This window comes from Coptis chinensis, chromosome 4, assembly GCF_015680905.1.
Source record: "Coptis chinensis isolate HL-2020 chromosome 4, ASM1568090v1, whole genome shotgun sequence".
NCBI classification, from domain to species: domain Eukaryota; kingdom Viridiplantae; phylum Streptophyta; class Magnoliopsida; order Ranunculales; family Ranunculaceae; genus Coptis; species Coptis chinensis.
In genome coordinates this window covers 48,357,493-48,380,372 of record NC_141459.1, presented here as the reverse complement: position 1 = coordinate 48,380,372, position 22,880 = coordinate 48,357,493, and the positions used below count along the sequence as shown (strand labels likewise).

Genomic DNA, 22,880 nt, shown 5'->3' with positions numbered 1-22,880 from the left:
TGGCAATAAAACCACAACTTTCTCCTTGATGTAGGCATGTAGCAAGGTTTAATCATTTTTCAAACCACAAAGGCTTCAAGAGTGCATACTATATACTTAAAAGTCTCAATCTTAAAAAAAATAATAAAAAAAAAATACAATAAGTAGTTGAAATACTAACGAAAACAGGTTAAGCTCCTTTTTAACTCAATAAATTTTGTGTTTCATGTCATTTTATTTCGACATTTAAGGCCCGAAGGGCTCATCAACCCCGAAGAGAACATAGCCCGAAGGCTTTCGCCAATGCGCCACTTTGAGTAGACCCAACTGCTTCCATCTTGTCACGAAGACTTGTTTTTTGCTCCTCGGCCCACCTATCGTGATAGCACCATGTCTCTAGCTCGAAGACTCACCTGACCCAAAGACCCCATCACATAATTACACAAAAAAGAAATCACCAATTGAGTTAGAAGCTATTGTGTTAATCAATGACAACCAGTTAGTAGGTATTACTAAATCCAGAGCCGGCCTTCTGCTTATGTTATCTAAGCCCCAAAAATAAACAGAAATCAAAGCTCCCTTCTACTAAGAAAAGTCCACTATATATAATTTAGGAAAACCAACAGAAATCCATTACAAATGTCATTACCATTAAAAATAAAACAATAATAAAGCCCATTTGTAGAGAGCTTGCATAGGGCCTATTGGAATTCAAAGCCACCCTGACCTAAATCGTTTTAAAGTACAACGGAGGGAAGTGCCAAATAGGCAAATAGCCAATGGAGAGAGAGCAACGACAATGGTGGCCCGTGGCCTAATAGACCTGACGTTGTATACAGTGTAGACACTAGACAATCCAGGTTACTACATATTAGTGTTCGTGTTTCCGAACGAAACCTCGGAATTCCGTCCAATATTTCAGTTTTTCAAAAAATCAGAATTCCGAATATAGAGTCAAAATATTAATTATTTCGAAATCAATTGAAACTCCAAATATGATAAAAGTCGAAATTTGATGAATTTCGATTTTTAGATTTATTGGAATTTCGAAATCCCGAACTATAATGCAGATATATCAATGTTGGAGGGACTATCCTATCAAAAATAACGTCTTAATTGAGTTAATTCTATATATTTTCTTGTCTGTTTTGCACCATCAAGGCATCATCAAAAAAATAAATAAAGGCATCAAGTCCCAACTCACAAGTGAACCGTGTACCATACCCTCTTTATTGGCCCAACCGCACAACAAACTGCAAGTCAAACACTTACATGTGAGCGAATATTGACCGTAGTACTTTTCACTTTTTCAGAACGCACAACCATACTGTGTTAACTGAAAACAAGATCTTTTGTACTTGTCAGCCTGCGAAAACATGTGTGTCACGATGTGGGTCGCACTAATTCAACTATTAAAAGGTAGGGTTGCTTAAAAACAGTCCTGTTAGAATCAACATGGACACGACTCACTATATCATGGACACTTTGTTTCAAGTCTCATAGACCAGGCACCAAAATTAAATCTGTTACAAAGATCACAAAAAAATTGTTTCAACTCTTTGATATACCATGAAAACAATATAATATTTCTTGTATTGGCAGAGACAGGTTGTGAGGACAATTGGAGCGTAAAAAGAAATCAGTCTTTTTTTTGGAGAAGAAAACAAGAAGGCTAAAACAAAGTACGGCGTTTCCCATGACCTTTTGAATGCCAAAAGAAGAGTTTCGGTTTGGTCAAATGTTTTAAGGCCGTTTGACTTACCTTTTGAGTTATATTTTACGTGAAACCTCATATTCGCGTCACATCTTTTTGAACTACTTATTAGAGTCTAGCTTGTTATTAGATTTTCTGACACACAAGAAACAAGAAACGGTAAAAACAGAAAACAGTTCTTGTTCATCACTTCATTTCCAGCTATCTTATTGGTAGTGTTTTTTTGTGTGATTCTTTGATGGGCTATAGTTAGTTTTATGAATGGTTCATTGGTTGACTGACTATATATACTTTTCTTTGTTTTTTATATTTGTTGTATATGGTAAGAAATCTTGGTGTTGTGATTCCATGCTGTATCTTTGATGGGGTTTGACTTTTGATCATTTCTATGTCTTCTTGTTTGACAATTTTCATTTGCTTTGTGGTTTCATATTGGCTTTTTGCTATTGTTCTAGCTATGGAAATATAAGAATGAGAGCTTATACATTTTAGAAGTCTAATGCTGATATGGTAGGTATATATGGTTGCTATTGTCTGATTGGTTATTTTTTTCTTACTTGATTCTTGTTAATTATAGGTTAATGGGCAAGAACCACTCTGTTTAAATTGAGGTTCACTTTCTCAATCGGTTCATACGTTTGTTTCAACTCGAAAAAGTTTGAGGTTGTTGAGATGACATTCAAGGGTCATGATAGAAAAAAGGTCAGTAAAATAATAGTTGTGTTTTTTGAAAATTTCTAATGCCTATTCACACTCTCCATTTTGATTGTAGTCATTCATTCCGAAAATTTTCACAACTGGTGATAAGAAGGGAAGGACATTGAAGGAAGATACATTAGACGATTCTGGTGAGTAATGAAGACCTTTCTTTTTTATTTACTTTTTTTTGCACCCCCAATTATTTTCCATATTGTTGTTGATTTCTCCAAGCCTTCAACCGACAAATTATGTGGATTGAACTCTCTTACTGATGTCAGAAAATTTACTGGGACATATCATATGGATTGAATAATTGCTGCTTTCTTAAAATTTATACCGATGAATTTGAGGCGTTTGAAATCCACTAATTTTTATTAGTAACTCTACTTAATATATTAATGGAAACAAGAGAATTTTTGTTTCTCTATGAGAAGATATAGTAATACAACAGACATACTGTTGCTTCTTACCGGATTGATACTGACTCAGATAATATGAAACTAGTCTTGACAATTAATGTAGACATTGTAGACATGAACCAGGGGAACTCTGTCAGCCAGAGAAACTGGGCCCTGTCTTGTTTTTTTCAAGTGAACCTACTGTCTTGATATGCATCCTGGTAATTTTCTTTGTCTTTATAGAGTTAGTAATTTGTAGAAAAAGGCGATAAGAGGACCAGTTTCTCTGCAAAGAAAGCAGAAGGAATATTACATCAGAAAACTTTTAGTTGCCTGTAATCATGTCAAAGAATAACTTTGGATGCATTAGCAGAACTATTCTTACATTCATGTGCTTTTTTTTCACCTTATAGCTAGTCCTGGTTAAGCTTTTAATTGAAAATAGAGTTCCATATTCCATGGAAGCATAAGTTTGTAAGCCACAACATCAGTCACCATGAAAAGCTTCCCTAAATATCTGAAATTGATTTTTGACATTTCACTATGTTGCCAAATAAAAAAAATTTGTATTTCATTTTATTTTTCTTTTCTTGATTTCTTATTTTTGTTTCCTCTAGTCTCAGAGACTCGGACTACCCGAAAGCCTGAGAAATTGAACTATAGTGCTTTAGCCTCTCCAATGTCAAATGATCCAGATGTTCAACATATCAGGTTCTGATAATGTTTTTACTTTTTTCAATTTTTACCATTTATTTTCTTTTTACTTAGTAGTCCTAAAATTTCACTATGTTTCCCTTTATCCAGAGTTTTTGTGGCAACATGGAATGTAGGAGGGAAAGCACCTCATGGTGGCCTGAACCTTGACAGTTTTCTTCGCATAGAAGAAGACTCAGATATTTATGTATTGGGGTATGCAGTTCATTTCTAATGCTTCTGTGGATTTGGCAAAATTAATTTAATTGTATAAAGTTGTGAAAGCGCTATTTCACTCCGCTGTTTTGTATTTGCTCAGGAAATACAGTTTTTTACAGTTTCATTGTTTAGTTACGCACCGATGCTCAGAAATTGATAGATTACCTTACCTTTTTTTTTCAGTGTATTTCTTTTAAAAAAAAATCGGATGTGGTGCAGTTTTCAGGAAATAGTTCCCTTGAATGCTGGGAACGTGCTAGTTATAGAAGACAATGAGCCTGCAGCAAAGTGGCTTGCTCTAATCAACCAGGCATTGAATAAACCTCCAGATCTTGACAAGTTCAATGGCTCAAGCACCCCTAATGACTACAACATGTCCTTTTCCTCCCAAACTTCGAGCACAAGATCCCTGGTTTCTAGAGACTCAAAGGCTGGTAGTGGTTTACTGTTCTTCCAGAAGCCTTCCCTCAAGACAGTCAGTAAGAATTATAGGGCAAAAATAGGTAGGCGGCTAAAAGCTTGCAACTGTATATCAGAAATAGAAAGGAAGTATAGTAAGGACTCGTGTTTTAGGTGCCAACATACGTATGTTATTGAAGAGGATTCTTCTTCCGAAGAGGATGAGGGTTCGAGTAACTTTGTGGCAACGAATAATACATCTGCCCCTTGTGCCAACCAAATGAAATATGGCCTTATAGCAAGCAAGCAGATGGTTGGAATATTTGTGACTATATGGGCAAGGAGCGAACTTGTTCAGCACATAGGGCACTTGAAGATATCCTGTGTTGGTCGTGGGATCATGGGGTGCCTCGGAAACAAGGTTACTCTTGGATTTATCTTTTTTTTTTTTTGTAATTTTTTTTTTGTCAAATGCTCTTATTTTGGTGGAAACTTGTATGAGCTTAATGTTCTCCTAAAGTAACAAACCAGCCTTAAGTATAGTAACCACACACATGTTCTGTAGAAAACTCCCATAGGATCATTGACAAAATGATACTTGTTCTCTCTTCAAGACGAGGACTAATAATAAATCATCTAATGGGAAATGGTATGAAATAGTGGAACGTGTTTCTTTTTTCTCCCTGATCCTAACATCACCATATTTTCAAGATTCATTCCTTCATATGTAGGTTGCAATGTTGCATATATCATTTTGAATAATAAACTTATTTGGCTGCAGGGGTGTATTTCTGTTAGCATGTCGCTGCATCAGACAACCTTCTGTTTTGTCTGCAGCCACTTGGCTTCTGGTGAGAAAGAAGGCTACGAGCTTAGGAGAAATTCGGATGTTGTGGAAATACTGAAAAACACCCAGTTTCCGAGAATATGCAAAGTACCTGGTCGTAGAAACCCTGAAAAAATTCTTGAACACGAGTGAGAATTTTCTCTCTCAAAATAAGTTCTCCAGTTTTGCATAATTATTTATCTGTATATGGCATTGAAATCTCTAGACACTTTTATGTTCAAAGAAATTACCAAACTTCTTTCTTCTCGTTTTATTTTCCTTCCTTGGGTTCTTACAACATTATATTCTGAAAATGTGCCAGTCGGATTATATGGTTAGGAGACTTGAATTACCGAATCGCATTGAATTATTCGGAGACCAGAAAGCTTTTGCAGGATAATGACTGGGATGCTCTTCTTGAGAAGGATCAGGTAGTTATACCATATCAAAGGATCGAATTGATATGATGAATTTCTTAAGAAACTTTGTATAGCATATTGTTTATGTTTCACTTGCACTCATGGTTGAAAATTTAAGTTTTCTATATTTCTCATAGGTTTAATCATTCACCTCTTCCATGTGATTTGCACTTGGACCTTTTATTTTCAATTTTCCATATTTGTTGTCGAAACGACATAGTCCTGACTGTTGTTTTACAGCTCAAGAATGAAAGGGAGGCAGGACGAATATTCAAGGGATGGAAAGAGGGGAAAATTTACTTTCCCCCAACATACAAATACTCTACCAATTCAGATGTTTATGCTGGAGAGACTATTACATCAAAAAAGAAGAGGAGAACCCCAGCATGGTATGGATGATTATGATTCTTTTTTTCTAAACATGAAAAAAATAAAATTAATCATTTCTCCTGATATTAGAGGTTGTTGATAAAATCCAAGCAAGTGGGCAATACAGAATGAACTCTCCCCAATGCTAGCTGGAAAATGGATGATTCATAAATTTATTACTTCTTAGGACCTCAAAAGATTAGCATGTCTTACTCGTATATATATGCAGGTGTGATCGTATATTATGGCATGGTGACGGGATTGAGCAACTGATGTATATACGTGGAGAGTCGAAGTTCTCCGATCATCGACCTGTTTGTGCAAGTTTTGTAGTGCAGGTTGAGTTACTTGATCGAAGATCAAAAAATGGGTTAACAAACTCTAGCATGAGAGTTGAAGTTGAAGAGCTCTTACAGCCAAGCATTGGACTTTTAGGGAACAAGTTGTAAGTGATCTTGATAATGAAGTTCTGATATTTTTCGTACCATAGACTTAGCCCAAACTGTCAATGAATTGCAGCAATAGTGCCTCATATCAGTGCGTCCAATTCATGGTCTAACCTAGCTCAAGTTCAATGCAATTATCTATTTTGAAGTCTACATTCCCATTTTGTACTCCAACAATCTTACCTTCTATTGTTCCTTTTGTTTTTGTTTTTATTTTTTAATAAAGTGGAAATTTTGTTGATAACGATTTTTACTAAAGACAAGCGTGCAACAAGCTACTTGGGACTTTACAAATAATTTTGTTTTTGTTTTTGTTTTTGCTTTTGTTTTATGTTTTTTGTAGAAATTTTTAACTAATTACAAAAACATGGTATTTCAATGATTGTTGAAAGCTAACCATAAAAAATATTCTTTCCCATTTATTTCGTATGTCTATCAATTTGCCTTTGCTGAGTTCTTTTGTATGGTTGGTACATACAGTCAATGGGATTTTGATGAACTAATTTTCTTCAATTGTATTCAGGTACCATACCAATAGTTCAAGCTATATATAGAGAAAAGAAGTTTGAAATGATGGATTCAAATGTTATTAGATTATTTCAAGTTTGTCACTTGATCTAACTGTACAGTACATTGCACTGACATACAACAGGTGAGATATGCTGTGCGATTGATCTATCTTTTGTTAGAAGTGATGCAGTTTCTCTGTAACTTGAAGAAAATTCTGTATTTGCAGATACAATCTGAGTCTTAGGAATTTCTCATTGGAATGAAATATGAAACCAGCTGGAGTATCATCAGCTTTAGATGTTGAGAATTCACACCATTGACCATTCTTTTTTTTATTTTCTTTTTTTCCCAAATCCAAGTGATAAATTTGTTGGTTACAATCAGTTACTTGTTAGCTTGACATATATGCAGTCTCTTATTGATATTCTTTCGATCCATTTACATACAAATATGCGTCTGCAACTACATTCTATGAAGCCTCTAAACGGTTTCCTTGGGTTACCATTTTATAGTAATTCATTTGCAATTTTTGTCCTTGGATATGCTCTTCTGCATCAGGTGCCGAAAAATACATGCACATCTGGTGTAATCCATTCTATTTATTATATTTATTCCTGATATCTCTACTAGTAGTATAGCCTATAATGATCGTGGCCTCTTAAATTTATCCGGGTTTTTTTGTGACGCATAATACCTTTGATGAATAATAAAATCAAATGCCTAAATATTTATGAATGAGGACTACTTTGTCTTTTTATGCCTTTATAAATTTTCAGTACCAATATTGTCCTTAAATAAAAATATTGCTTAACACATTTAAATAGGAGCAATCAGTCTTTTCATATGGCAGTATATTAGAAAACCAAATCCACACCATTTTCAATTGTACGCTTTACTATAAATGTCATTTAATTAGCAATAAATAATTGGGTTATTTAATAAGAAGTTAAGAAAAGGAAAAGTCTAAGAGAATACCAATAGATTCTTTTCCCTTCTCTCCCATATTTTCTGTTTCTCATAATTTTTTTTCTCACAATAAAACTACTACTCTCATTCTTTTAATTTTGGGTTTCCAAAAAATTAAACTGATGGAAAGACCCTCTATGGAAGCAATGGGTTTTTCTTGGACCCTTTGAATCCTCTATGGAAGCAATGGGCTGAAACATTGGATGGAAAGACGAGCATTCTAGATGAAGAGCTTGAGGAAGTTAGGACGGCTTGGAAAACATGGAAGAATAATCACCGGATTACCGAAGTATCAGTTTCTTAGTTCAGGAAATTGGATCTCTTTATATTGTTTTCTATTCTTTGTAATGCAAATCAAACCTGTTGTTGGCATGACAGTTTAAGCTGAAACTTTATGTTTCTTCTTTTGGTACATAGATTTTTCATTTCAAGAACACTGATTACAACAGTGACCAGTGTAGAACAACTCTCTTCTTCCTTTCCAGTGTAAATGACTAGATGATGTAATTGAAGGGGCTTATTACTTGATTAAGATGGAATAATCTACCAACATAGTTATTGTTAAGATGTTTAGTCCCACATGGGTAATTATATTTGTCAGGTAATCATATTTTGTGGTTCAAATGGGTGCAGTTGGTTTTGTAATTATATTTGGCAGCGTAGAGTCAATATCTTAATCTCTTCTTCTTCTTCACAGCTATCCTCTGAATGATGCAGCAGAAACAGTAAACCAAATTGGAACTTCCATCAAAAGGCTTATGGGAGGGACAAGTGGGATCATGTATGGTATATACCATCTTCATAATTAATCAAACTGAATCCCATGCTTCTAGGAACACTTCCCACTATTATTTGCTGATGTTAGGATCTCATATATTGAATTAATCCTTCTCTCCATCTTTCTCTATGAAAAGATATGAGATATTTTGTAAAGCTGCTTCTGCAAGTTTGAAAGAAAGCAATCAATCATTGGTAACATCCAAACGATGTAAGAATTATACTGTCAAAACATCTGTTTAATTCTTTGGACTTTCATCATACAACTCTCTCTCTCTCTCCAGGGGGTGATGCACTGGAAGAATCCATTGCTGCTATTAATTAGTATGTACGGTGGAGCAAGAGCAGGTTATCGCACGTTGTTGGATGCTGTTATTCCAGCATCAACAGTTCTTCAAGAGGTCTCCATTGCTAACCATGTTTCTTTCTTTTGGTCGTTGACATGTTTCAGGCTTTATACTGGCTTGTCTAACTTATATTCTTGAACAGAGGTTGGCTGCAGGAGATAAACCTTCGGCTGCTTTTGTTTTCTCATCGGAAGCGGCATTGAGTGGCGCAGAATCAATGAAAAATATGCATGCACAGGTGACCATCCCTTTTGGATTGGCTTATTCATCTTTTGAGTTATAGTGAAGACCATATGCTTAAGATTAAAATTGTAGTAAAATTACATGGGCACGAGTATCCTTCTCTATAGTGGTCATTTTATGGACATGTATCATCGTGTATTCTGATGTTGATAGACCTCATGTAAACCATATGATCTCCAAAGTAACTTGCAACTGTGCGCTTGTAGGCTGGCCGTTCCTCTTACATTTCTCCTGAAATCCTTGCTTCTGTACCAGATCCTGGAGCCATGGCTGTGGCAGCATGGTATAGAGCTCTTAAAATTAATGTTAAGGTTTGTTCTATTCAATTCAGCATGTATATTTACACTAGATTTATGTGTAATAGTGTGTTGGTCTCATGGTTAACAATATGGTGTAGGCTGGTGGAAGGAACACAATTCTGATAGATGCACACTCCATCAGAATGCCAACTGTTTCTGAGAAACCAACGATTATTTTTGGTGCTGATGTTACTTAGCCCTTCTATTGTGGCTGTAAGTTGTTCTTTTCTTCCTGTACTTGCTGATGTGTTACCTACATCCTTCCATATTTGAAATGTATCTATTGCAGGTGGTTGCTTCCATGGACTGGCCAGAGATATCCACATACAAAGGTCTGGTCTCGGCGCAACACCATCGCCAAGAATTGATCCAAGAACTTTACTCATTGGTTGAAGTTGGGAACCAATTCAGACCAAAATATTGATATTACAGATTCTTGCTCTCAAATGATGCTCCACCTTCATGATTTTTATGACCCAAAAAAGGTTAGGGGTTTGGTAACTTTGTATACGTATATGTGCAGATGTGCTTAGTTAGCTATTAACTCCTTTTCTAATTGTACTATTCATCAGATAAATATCAAGATCGAGATTGTTTCTGGAACACCATGTGGAGCAGTTGATGTGGAAGCTAAGCTTGCTCAAGCTAACTGGGTTGTGTTGGACAAGTAAGAGCAATATATCCAAAAGCATATTTTCAACTTAAATGCATGCAATTTTGGTTCTGACAATTCAAAACTTGGTAGTTCTTACTGAAGCTTTACTTTTATGTTGTATGCTTCCCCCACTGTTCTTCTTTCCTCACCTGAAAAGTGCAGTGCCAAAAAAAAATAAACCAACTGTATGTCCCAAAACTGCGGCGATGAATACACCGCCATTGAAGGACATAACGGCAAGCATGACTTAAAATGTAAGAACATGAGAGTTCCAGTTGCGAGAGTTTAGGAAGGGACTCCTCTTCCAAAGGACATTGACATTGAGGATCAGCGGGTGCCTTGAACGTCAATAGGTACGTGTGGGACATCTTACGTCTAGCTAATGAGTGGTTATAGGACTTCAGAATGTATCTTAATCCTTAGGTCGTCTATCAAAATCACTATAAGAGTGTCAATAATAGAGCTTTCGTGTACAATCTTTATGGTCTCCCATTGATTGACTATGACTTACTCTTAACAATCTTTCAGCTTGAGAATGCTATTGCATATGTCAACCACGCCTCAACCATGTACTGGAGTTCAACGCGTATAAAATTCAGAATTGGAGGATTTATGGTCTGTGAGATCTTTGGTGAGCAAAGTACTACAGGATAGTCTGGAGCAGTTGCAAAAAGAAGCTACAAATCCATGATTGTCCATCAGATGGGAGCTAGGGGCATGTTGGGTACAACATTTGCAAAATCATGCTCCAGAGAAGACTGATGCGAAAAAAACTGAAGAAGCAAAAGTCGATCCAACAGTCAAGGGTCTTGGGAAGCATGGCGACCTCTTAAAAGAAATCAAGAAGAAGACAGATGAAAAGAGCCTTAATGCTGAGCAGGGAAGGGACAATGTGAGCACTAATGGTCCTAACCCACGTGGAAAATTAGAAAGCATTGATGATAAGGAATTAGAAAAGAAAGAATTAGAGAAGGAAATGATGTTGAGGAAGCTGCTTCCTGAAGCAGCACTTTTGCGCGTTAAAGACTCAGGAACTGGTTTTCACCTTAAGGTGTGTACTGTTGCTACCTTGAATTCACGTTTATCTGATTTATCTGATGAAATTGTTGGTGGTAGCTAAGTAAATTATGGAGCTAGTAATTACATAAGGTGTTCATTCACATCGTTCAACTTATTAGTTAAATTTTACATGTATACAAGAACTTTCACTGTCTCGATTAGTTAGAGCATATTCATATAGCATTATTTTTATTTTTTGTGATTTCACAGATGTTTACAGTCACCTGTTGAGTTGATTGAGATGGCGCACAACTACTACAGTGATACCGCACTTTCAAAACTGGTAACTTTTACCCTTCCCTTCGGTGCGATCCCTTGGCTTCAGAGTTTCTAGAACACACTGACTTCATTATCCTCATCAAGTTTCTCTCAAATTCACTAAGTTGCAGATTTTGGTTCCCTTAAACTTTCTCCTGTTGATGGAAGGACGATGACAGATTTCAAGCATACATACTAGGGGATTACAAATGTGCTCCTTGGGATTAGATATGGACATAAACATATATACATTTACCATCGGACAAAGAGGTAAAAAGGCGGTATGATAGCAAAGCAGTCGTGGGCCGATTGATGACATGATAATCGCTTGACGCCCTAATCACATTACATCGCTTTAGTAGTTCCTCGACCGTTGTCTACATACCACGGAAGATTGTCGTCTACATAGGCTCCATCGCTATATACTTTTTTCTACAATCTTAATCACATTAAAACAATGATTTTGATGATGATGACAATATATAAATTGGATCAAGAGATTTGTTAGTCCATGATGAGTGCTATTGAGGATCAAGTTTGTTTCAAAATTTTGAAATGCTGACTGCTGGATCTGGTTGCTAATTCAAAGGTGTTTGGTTGAAATGTTAGGTGGTATATGCTTATAATTGCTTAATCCAGTATGCAAACCTTTCAGCAAGAATTTATGTTTTATAATTCATTGAACGTCTGATTCATCATTCAAACATTTTTAAGCATCCGCCCGCCTCCCCATTTAACATCCACCACTTAAAACAAACACCAACTAATTACTATAATGGTCGGAAGACTAATTCAATGAATTATAAAAAGTTCATCCAATTAAAATTCTAGATAACTATAACAATATGAAATTTTATTTCTTTCACTGAGTAAAGAAATATTTTCTAACTGAATTAAGTTCATTCCAAACATACTCGGTTAATATTGGAGTATCAATGGATTCAATGGGTAGTATTCTTGATAATTTCTTGCATATATGTGAGTATGTTGCATTCTATTTTATAATGCAGTTAGTGTACGAGAATCATTCCCTTTGACAATTGCTGAGTTTATGGTCGTATCTAGGACCCAGTTTCAAGCTAACGCCCAATGCATGAACACTCATAAGAAGAACGTACTTCCATAGATTCCCCACCAATCTCACTTTATATAGGAGTAGTTGCTTACGAGTAGATGGTTGTAACATCTACTATCTATATACTAAAGCAGAGACCTTTAAAGAAGGATTTTCTCTCTCCTATGTGGCACTCTAATATGAGAGTTAGTTTTTTTTTCTATCTTATGTGGCACTCTAATATGAAAGATAATATTTTCTAATAGTCTCCCCACGTACATGGAACTCTTTGGAGAGTTTGAGTGTATTTCTAATTCTTATATTTTAAGAGTTTAAGTATATTTTCAATTCTTATATATTTGATCAAATAAAAAAAAATTACTAAAAAAAATAGGTGATTTGTAGAAATACGAATCAAACACTTTTAGTGTTCCAATTCTTATATATTTGATCAAATAAAAAAAAATGCTAAAAAATAGGTGATTTGTATAAACTAATTTCTTATTACAAATCATACAATTTTAGTATCTATGATAAAACATCGACTTATTTCGAATATATCCTTAACATGGCTTCAAAACATAGTTAAAAACAATTATATAAAATATATAATAGAAAATGAAAAAAAAAATAACGGCAAAGCAATAATGATAAATATTTTAAAATATATATAATATTGAATGAAACTAACGACAAAAAACAATTAATGGGGAACGGAAAACTGGATGCAAATGCATCGAACTAACCTCAAATAATATTTAACGGAAAATCGAAACCGATGCAAATGCAAGCATTAAACTAATCTTAAAAAAGTAATTAATAGAAAATCAAAATATGGATACAAAATCGATTAAACTAATCTCAAAGAATAATTAATGAAAAATCAAAACTTGGATACAAATACATCAAACTAACATAAAAAATAATTGTCGGAAAATCGAAACTGGATGCAAAATGCATTGAGCTAACCCTCAAAGATTAAATTAACGGAAAATCGAAAACTCCTGGATGCAATCAGATTGAACTAACCTCAAAGAAAAATTAATTATAAATTGGGAACATAATGCAAATGCGTGGAACTAATCTTAAAAAATAATTAACGGAAATCGAAAACCGGATGCAACCGCATTGAACTAATCTCAAAAATATATTGGATGCAAAACCTCAAGAAATAATTAACGGAAATCGAAATCTGGATGCAAACTCATTGAACTAACCTCAAACAATAATTAACGGAAATCGAAACTAGATGCAAATGCAACTTTATCAAATAATAAACACGAGAAATTGAAAACTTGATGCAAATACATTAAACTAATCTCACGAATAATTAACGGAAATTAGAAACCGATGCAAATGCATTGAACTCGACCTCAAAGAACAATTAATAGAAAATTGAGAATTTGATACAAATGTATTGAACTAACCGAAAAAGAATAATTAACGATCAATCAGAAACCGGATGCAACCGCAATGAACCCGATCTCAAAAAAATAAATAATAGGAATTGAAAATTGGATGCAACCGCATTGAACTAACCTCAAAATATAAATAACTAAAAATCGAAACTAGATGCAAATGCATTAAACTAACCTCAAAACATAGTTGGGTTATATGTTGTGGGAATGTCTCGATAAGTATAGTTTTGCATTTAAAATGATGTTTATCTTATCTCTTTCCATATGATTAGGAACTCCTTGCTATTCAAGTAGCTTCAATATATATGAACTTCAGCCTTATTAGGCAATCTCACAAAAATTCAATTAAACTTCTATTATTAAACAAAACAAATGAAGTTGAAGAATTTTATCAAAGGTGAGTTTTTTTTAATGGAGAGTGAGGTTTTCACGCTATAAGAAATTTGGTTGAGTGATCAATATAATATTAATATATAATAGTTATGCATATTTGCAAATATTTTTTAGAATAATTAATATAACAACACCCATTCGTAGATAATCTTTGAAGATTCCACATAGTGAGTCATGCATAATTTAAAGAATAATTAACGAGAAATCGGAAACTAGATAATCTTCGATAATCCCACATAGTAAATTAAGCATAATTTACTTTTTATGCCATGTTTTCAAGGACACTACAGATGGATCAGTAGAAGTTGGTATTATACACCACATTGGATAATTATAAGGAAATTGGAAATTTGATTCAAATATATAACTGAGCTCAAGGAGTAATTAATGGGAAATCATAAAGTTTATGCAAATTGCATTAAACTAATGACAGAGAGTAACTAACGGATAATTAGAAATTGAATGCAAATCCTTGAAAAATATTTATCAGAAAATCGAAAACGGTATGCAAATACATCAAACAAATCTCAAATAATAATTAATGAGAAATCGGGAACTGAATGCGAATGCATTGAACTTTACTCAAAAAATAATTAACATAAAATCAAAACCGAATGCAAATCCGCATTGAACTAACCTCATAAAAATAATTGGTGGAAATCGAAAACTAAATGCAAATGCATTGAAATAACCTCAAAGAATAGTTAACTAAAAATAAAAAAACTGGATATAATTATATCGAACTAACCTCAAAGCATAAATAATCGTAAACTAGATGCGGATGTATTAAACTAACCTTAAAAAGTTATTAACGGAAAATCGAAACCGGATCCAAATGCAATGAACTAATCTCAAAGACTAATTAATGAAACATTAAAAATGGATGAAACTGACCGAACTAACCTAAATGAATAATTAACGGAAATTATAAATTTGATGTAACCGCATTGAACTAACCTCAAAAAATAATTAACCGAAATCGAAAACTTGATGCAAATGCATTGAACTAACCTCAAAGAACAATTAATATAAAATCTAAAATTATATGCAACCGCATTGAACTAATCTAAAAGAATAATTAACGGAAAACTAAAACCGGATGCAACTGCATTAAACTAAAATCGAGATTAACTAACGGAAATCAAAAATTGGATGCAAATGCATTGAAATAACATAAAAAAAATGGTTAACTAGAAATCGAAGTCGGATGTAACGCATCGCACTAACCTCAAGGCATAAATATCCACTTTTTAGCCTTCTCATATGAATAATTACAAGTAATTATGAACCCAAAATAAAAGTGAGTTTATAAAAAGGACTCTTACATGTATGCAAACCAGTATAGAAATTGTAAACTATCGAACTAACCTAGAAAAACAATTAACGGAAATCGAAACTGATGCAAATATATTGAACTAACCTCAAAGAGTAATTAACGGAGATTGGAACCTGATGCAAATGCAATGAACTAATCTCAAAGACTAATTAACTAAACATCAAAAACTGGATGCAACCCATGTATGCATTTAAATTAACTTTAATGAATAACTAATGGGAAATCATAAAGTGGATGTAATTGCACCGTGTACTAACCTCAAATAATAATTAACGGGAAATCGAAAACTTGATGCAATTGCATTGTACTAACTTCAAAGAATAATTAATGAGAAATTAGAAACGGGATGCAACATACTATATTAAACTAACCTCAAAGAATAATTAATGGAAAATCATAAACTTGGTACAAATGCATTGAATTAATAACCCTAAAACATATTTGTATTTTATGTAGGGGGAATAAATGTCTCGACAAATATAGTTTTGCATTTTAAGCAGTGTTTATTATAATTATTTTTATTATGATTGGGAATACCTTGCTATTCAAGTATCTTCAATATTATCTTCGCCGTATTGGGTATTCTCACAAAACTTTAATTATTAAACCAATCAATAAAAAAATTAAAAAAAAAAAAAAAAGTCGATTAGTTTTATCAAGATTTGGTGCTTCCTTTTTATAGAGAGTGGTGCAAGAAATTTAAATGAGTAATTAATATAATTTTCATATCTCATAACTATGCATAGTTGCTAATATTTTTTAGAATAATTTAATATAACGGCACCCGTTCGTAGGACACGTTCATATGATAAATCTTTTCAAGTGAGAGTAGTGTATTATTTGAGGATATGGAAATAATCAATCTGTTTTAGTGATTTGTACACATTAGTACGTAAGCCGAACGGTGATGATTTACCGCTAAATCACCATAAATCTAATAAACCTATTATACAAGCTAGATCGAGTTTAAAATAAATTTATTTGAAAATTATAGATTAATATTATAAACCACAAAGTGAATAGACTATCTCAATTTGATCCCTTAGTTTCCAAGTACTTATGCACCATAATCGATGTTCATTAACGTATTTCGGTTTATTTTCAATAAAAATATATTCTGATTCAAAAATTTGCCGCTAAATCACCATAAATCTAAGAAAACTATTATACAAGCTAGATTGAGTTTAATATAATTCTATTTGAAAATTATGGATTAATATCCTAAACCACAAAGTGAATAGGCTATCTCAATTTGATCCCTTAGTTTCCAAGTACTTTGCTTATCATAATTAATCCAAGCTGCATTAACGATTTCGGAATTTATTTTTAATAAAAATATATTATGATTTCAAACATTTTTAAGCAATCCACCCTCCGCTAAATCCACCATAAAAATAAACAAAAATTATATATGGTCGGAGATAATTCAATGAATTAAGAAAATTCATCCATTTAAAAATCTAGATTAATATCCAAACCAAAAGTTATTTCTTTCTCAAAAGAAATTTTTCTCTTAATTAAGTTCATTCCAAACATACTTATAATATTGGAGTATCAATGGATTCAATAATAGTATTCTTGATAATTTTTTGCAATAAAAATATATGTTGCATTCTATTTTAAATGCAGTTAGTGTGAGAATCATTCCCTTTGACAATTCTTTGATTTTCAGGACCCAAGCAAAATATTTAATAGATCCTTCCATAGATTCCCACCAATCCAATATAGGAGTATCTAGTAGATGGTTGTAACAACAACTATTATAGTGGAGGACAAGTCATAGCAACCTACTTCTGTTATGTAATTGTTGTACTTTAATTCTTATATTGATGTAATATCCTATGTAGATTGAATATGCCGTTGTAACTCCATTTTGGATGAATGATTAACAAACCAAATGACTAAGCTTTGGAGGTTATGTCCCATTCTTCCATTTCAATACGTACTAGGGGTGGGAATTTGGCCCTAACGACCCTAACCCGGCCCTGACCGACCCGACCCTAAGCCCTATAAAGTCCTCACAACTAAAGCCCTCACAGAATTTAGGGCAGGGCCGACCCGACCTTAAGGCCTTCTAGGGCAGGGCTAGGGCTAAGGTTATGAAACATAGGCCCGACCCTAATTCAGCCCTAGTTATAGTTTTACATTTTCACTATAAATACACGTACCATAATTGTCCAACTCTTTGTTAAATATTGTAAATTAAAATAATATTGTCCTTTGTAATTTATCACTTACACCCAAGGGTATACTTCCAATAACTTGCCTTATATAACAAAAACTTGTCAACCTATCTAGCAGCCATAAAGAATAATGAGCACTAGCCTAATAAAAAAATAAGACTTTATTCCTTTGATTATCAAATCAAAGTCTAGAACTTATTATTCTCAATTTATTTTCTCACTTACTTCTTATAAATTATATTTTTATTTACATCCAAGCCAAGTCTAGAACTAAAAGTTTCTGTCCACACCATCAAAGCGAAATATAGAGCAGACATTTGTAACACAGAAATCAAAAAAACAATCTTTGTCTGAAAAATGGCATTTGTAAAACGAAGAAAATATATAGGCCCGGCCCTAAAACCCGACCCTAAAGCCTTTAAAGAGGGCTTAGGGTAGGGTCAGGGCTTGAGATTTAGACTTGTGACCCGGCCCGACCCGACCCTATGCTGACTTTAAGGCCGGGCCGACCCGACCTTAATATCTAAAGGGCTTTTAAATGTTTAGGGTCGGGCGACCCGGCCCATTGCCCACCCCTAATACGTACGATTGTATATTACCTATTTACCTAAGGTTTGGATACTGATTTCAATGAATAACGTTACATAAATGTTTTTGTTGCACTACACTTTTATTTTTTTCGTTTGCAACGTGCACTTGCTAGGATTAGAGGCTCAAAGTATGTATGATTTGGAGCTATACTTAAAAGTTTATTGTTTACGTATGTCTAAAAATCAAATATAATAGGATTAGAGGCTCAAAGTATGTGTGATTTGGAGCTATACTTAAAAGTTTATTGTTTACGTATGTCTAAAAATCAAATAGGATTAGAGTTCACTTCAACTCAAATTTTTAACCGCTGCCAGTGCGTATGTTCAAGCATAATATCAATTGTAAGGCTCACCCAAATTATGTTTACACTCTTCGGTAAGTTTTATTTGACATTGCATGCATAGCACGTGCATCTTGCTAGTTTGGATAAGGAATGAACAAAACTAGTAATCTAGTATAATGTAAGTGCAAACTTTAACTCTGTCCGTAGATTGTGCGTTAAGAAAAATAATATCAGCTTTAACTCTGTGAAAAATAATAACGTTAAATAATAAGTGAAAAATAATAAAAATAATAACGTTAAGAAAAATGGACTAAGGCGAATAATAACTATAAATGTGGCCAACTTTAACTCTGTCTGGAATCTAGAGTTTTTGTGCTAAAATAAATCCTCTCAATTTATACATGTTTTTCATGTCACCATAGACCATAGTGTGTATTATGAGACTATGATTCACCCTTTTCACTTATGATTCATGCTCCATCTCTTGCATTCTTTCTTTTGAGCTTTCAGCTTTCATGCGATCATTCTCCTACTAATTAAATTTTATGTATGGATTCTCCTACTAATTAAATTTTATGTATGGATGGATGCGTATATGAAAATCTGAAAAGGGACAGAAATTTTTTATTTATGCAAAAAAATATTTTAAATGAAATCCAAAATTATTTAGTGCTGGCGTTTCTTATATGTGAGTTTTTTGTATCCAGATCAAGTGTGAAACCAAACACAGCTTATATTAAGATAAGAAAACCTACATGATCATCGATACAAAGAAAACAAAAAAAAACTAAGGAAACAACAAAAGTTACGAAGTAGAAGGAAACCAGACATTGGTTTGCCACAAAGAAGGCAGCAGAATAGATGAAACTGAAGCACCTCCAGCCTCTGCAATAACAAATCAGTCAGTTAGATGTGTTTTGGAAGAAGAAACAATATTATTTAGAACTTTGATCAGGAAACTATGATCCTTCCCAGAAATTCAGTAATTACACCTACAAGATTCACCGGAAATAGAATTTCTTAGCATAACTCGTGTATGAACTTATAAGTTGGAACACCGAACACTTACACGGACACTCGGCTGCATCAGTCATATTACATTTTTTAGGTAGTTGCAGAGCAAGAGTAGGATCGATGCCCAGTGCAGGAAGATATGGCTTATAGGAACATAAGCATGGGATGTTAGCATGACGAATCAGATCACAACAGCCTGGTGTAGGTGCTGAAGGCGGCGGTCGGATCGCGGGTAGGCATTGCATGAGCTGACTTGATTCCATGTTGCATATGTTAATGGCCTTACTTCCACCCAAAATGGCAACCACTACCAGTACTCCTACCAACAAAAAAGAGTGAACTGCTCTAGCCATTTTCCTTAAACCAGAGTGCTATCCTTCACTGTAATGGAGTGGATATATATAGAAGTCTTGGGAGTTGAGCCATATAATTATTTTGTCTTTAAGCGACCTGTGACTAGCTACCATTATTCACGGGAGGAGTTACAAACATAGTTTTGTAAACCTAAGTAATTGGTTAATGGCTATATCTGTTTTTAAGGGACAGCTTTTTATGCGTTTCAAGATGCCTAGATGTATTCCATCTTTGGACTAGCATAATTGTAAGGTAAAACATTTGGATTAATATGCTCTTGTTTTGGAAAAGTAACCAGATAGCTGTCTCACTAATTAATCTATGGAGCCTTGGATTTGTAAGACATTTACGGGCCTGCCCTTCTTTGTATACTTGTGACTTGCATATTAGATACTAAATAGAATGGCATAATTTAAGTAGAAACTTCAGTCACCATTTGAAAACTTATGGTGAGGGCAATCGGCAATACAGTGCAGGAAATACTTTTAAACCGTTTAAAAGGGAGAGGAAGAAAAAGGAAAACAGCCAATATAAGCACCATTTTTTTTCCACCGAAAACTTTCTGTTTTGTTTGTTTTCGTTTTTTGGAAAGGCAATCAGCATCACCACTAAGATGTTTTTGTTTTTTAGTATTTTTTTCATACGTAAACCCATGTTTTGTTCACTGCACCATTGAGCACCACCTATATGCAACTAATGCAAGGATGTCGATGATGGCAACCGCAAGCTGAACAGATGATGATTGAGGACTAGTAAAACAAAACTGATGGGAGTCGTCAACAATTTTATTTAGAAGAGGACGTCAAAAGAAAAAGTGCCTATTAAAATAATAGGGTCTTTTGCATTTTGGTCCTACTATTAATAGCAAATTTAGGATTTGGTCCACAATTAATTGTTTATTGCACTTTGGTCTAAAATTGACGTTAAAGTGTGTTGACCGTGAGTTGACCGACGGCCCACGTCTATTCCGTCTATATATTTTCTAAAATGCCCATAATATCTTGCATATGTTGTACACCTGACTTATTTGAGAACCAAACTGCAAATATTGCTATTAAAAGTGGGACCAATTACTAAAAACTACACATAACATCATCTCATTTATTCAATCCAACGGTTTTAGACACATAACACTATATATATATATTGAGTAGTTGATTGTGTTAATGACGACCATTGCTGTTAGATAGTGGTGGTGGTGGTGATTCAGATTGTTATGGAGAGTGGAGGTGGTGGTGGAGTGTATATATATATATATTATTTCAAGTTAAGATAAGAGTTGTTAAAATTTTTGCCTCATTTATTAGGGAGTTTAAGTTGAAATTTCAAATACCCAATTTTATTTTATTTTTTTAAATTCAAAATTAATTTTTGTAGTCTTATAGTGTTTTAAGTTCAATAGGACAAATGATTTTTATCTTCGAATAAAGTTGAGAAATCTAGATGACGGTGATGGTGGAATAGTGATGAATGAGGTGATAATTGGGTAGTGGAGGAGAATGTGGTGGTGGTTATGGTGGTAAGATATGAAGAATATAAAATGTAAATTTGGGACTCGGTTAGTTGAGATACACATGGTGTAAGACGAGCCATTGATTAAAATGAAATGATTAAATGATGGCTAATGATTTTAAGGGTAAATATGGTATTATAAAATTTTAGATGGATTGACGAGACCAAAATACAATAAATGATTAATTGTAGACCAAACCCTAATATCACTATTATCACTAGGACCAAACTGCAAAATACCAGTTAAGTGATGACCGTTGATTAGTTTCACGTGTAGTATACGTGTTAGGGTAATTTGGGTATTAAGAAAGTATAGACAGACCAAACTGGGACCAAACTGTAATAAACGATTAATTGTGGACCAAACTCTAAATTTGCTATTAATAATAGGACCAAAATGCAAAAAACCCAAAATAATAATGCAATTTTGCGTATTCACTTAATCTTGTTTGTTAATAGTTTAGATAAAAGGTCGCTTAGTAGGTCAACAAATTGTATTAAATACAAGTTCTCCTTGCAAATTCTCCCAAGTATCAAAATGATGGTGCAACCATAGTACAAAATATCCCGATATATCGTGATATTTGTCGATATCTATCCAGATTTCAGAAAAAGATATATAAATATCCCGATATGTTCAGAGATATATACGACTGTAAATATCGGCGATATTTCAACGATATTTTTGATATTTTTGATATTTGGGGATATTTGGAGATATTTGGCGATATTTTGTATATGTAACAATTTTATTTAATATTTATCATTATATTTCAAATAAATATAAATAATGTATCATGATATATTAAAAAATATTCACAATATCCACGATATTTGTCGATATTATGAATATATCCACGATATTTGCATGTGAAACAATGTCAAATATCCCCAAAGAGAGAGATATATCCACGATACATATCCATAAATCAGAGATCGATAAATACCCATATCCTGATATTTTGTACTATGGGTGCAACAACTTCCTAGAATCATCAGCAACAAAATCTATGGATCTTGCCCTACAAGTGGTCAAAACCCTCCTCGTCTCACCTAGTTTGACTACAGAACTTTAGTTTGCCCCCAAAGCGTCGTTAAAATTTTGTAGCAGCTATTAGAATTCATTACATAATGAGGTATTTTTTTTTAATGTTAACTGCCCATTCCTCATCAAATACCCTGTTTGGGAGGGGCACACACTATTGGGCATTCCCAAGAACCTGGGAGGGTGGACTGATCTGAACACTGACGTGTCCCTTACTGCAGGGTTAGAGAAGATGAAACCTCACCAAGGTAGGTGGGGTAATTTGAGTTCTAAGAGCATCTTTAATGGTGACACCAATTGATAACCAAGTAAAAAATTATCTTTTAGTGAAGAGACCAAATCATTTAAACATAAAAAAATAATCAAACCAAACACCAAATGGGTTTCAATTATGGATTCCAATTTGGTGTTTGGTTTGATAT

At 33.8% G+C, this 22,880-nt stretch overlaps 3 protein-coding genes across 11 annotated transcripts; 2 read left to right on the top strand and 1 right to left on the bottom strand.

Moving 5' to 3' along the window:
* The first annotated feature begins 1,508 nt into the window (after window positions 1–1,508).
* On the top strand, window positions 1,509–7,120 carry LOC147503792 (type I inositol polyphosphate 5-phosphatase 10-like). 5 transcript variants are annotated; one of them, XM_086557009.1, is made up of 12 exons: window positions 1,509–1,661; window positions 2,271–2,395; window positions 2,466–2,541; window positions 3,408–3,501; window positions 3,595–3,699; window positions 3,922–4,522; window positions 4,883–5,076; window positions 5,250–5,358; window positions 5,587–5,735; window positions 5,945–6,160; window positions 6,685–6,813; window positions 6,898–7,120. In XM_086557009.1, exons 2-11 carry the CDS (start codon window positions 2,366–2,368, stop codon window positions 6,713–6,715), a joined length of 1,605 nt encoding a protein of 534 aa, XP_086413135.1. In that variant the 5' UTR covers window positions 1,509–1,661; window positions 2,271–2,365; the 3' UTR covers window positions 6,716–6,813; window positions 6,898–7,120. The 5 variants fall into 5 exon arrangements, with proteins under 5 accessions (XP_086413135.1, XP_086413132.1, XP_086413134.1 ...); XM_086557006.1 differs by lacking the exon at window positions 1,509–1,661 and adding an exon at window positions 1,745–1,852; XM_086557008.1 differs by lacking the exon at window positions 1,509–1,661 and adding an exon at window positions 1,839–1,905.
* Window positions 7,121–7,272: 152 nt separating this feature from the next.
* On the top strand, window positions 7,273–11,963 carry LOC147503791 (putative 3,4-dihydroxy-2-butanone kinase). 5 transcript variants are annotated; one of them, XM_086557014.1, is made up of 12 exons: window positions 7,273–8,418; window positions 8,552–8,625; window positions 8,699–8,815; window positions 8,904–8,999; window positions 9,211–9,315; window positions 9,402–9,516; window positions 9,593–9,788; window positions 9,888–9,970; window positions 10,121–10,311; window positions 10,487–11,009; window positions 11,228–11,300; window positions 11,401–11,963. In XM_086557014.1, exons 3-6 carry the CDS (start codon window positions 8,705–8,707, stop codon window positions 9,498–9,500), a joined length of 411 nt encoding a protein of 136 aa, XP_086413140.1. In that variant the 5' UTR covers window positions 7,273–8,418; window positions 8,552–8,625; window positions 8,699–8,704; the 3' UTR covers window positions 9,501–9,516; window positions 9,593–9,788; window positions 9,888–9,970; window positions 10,121–10,311; window positions 10,487–11,009; window positions 11,228–11,300; window positions 11,401–11,963. The 5 variants fall into 5 exon arrangements, with proteins under 5 accessions (XP_086413140.1, XP_086413139.1, XP_086413138.1 ...); XM_086557013.1 differs by having other exon boundaries at window positions 9,593–9,635; window positions 9,876–9,970; window positions 11,228–11,963; XM_086557012.1 differs by having other exon boundaries at window positions 11,228–11,963.
* Window positions 11,964–19,242: 7,279 nt separating this feature from the next.
* Window positions 19,243–19,937, bottom strand: LOC147503790 (putative lipid-transfer protein DIR1). The gene is made up of 2 exons (XM_086603994.1): window positions 19,603–19,937; window positions 19,243–19,418 (listed from the first exon to the last, which is right to left on the bottom strand). Coding segments are annotated over exons 1-2 (300 nt in total). The 5' UTR covers window positions 19,901–19,937; the 3' UTR covers window positions 19,243–19,416.
* Window positions 19,938–22,880: the final 2,943 nt, after the last annotated feature.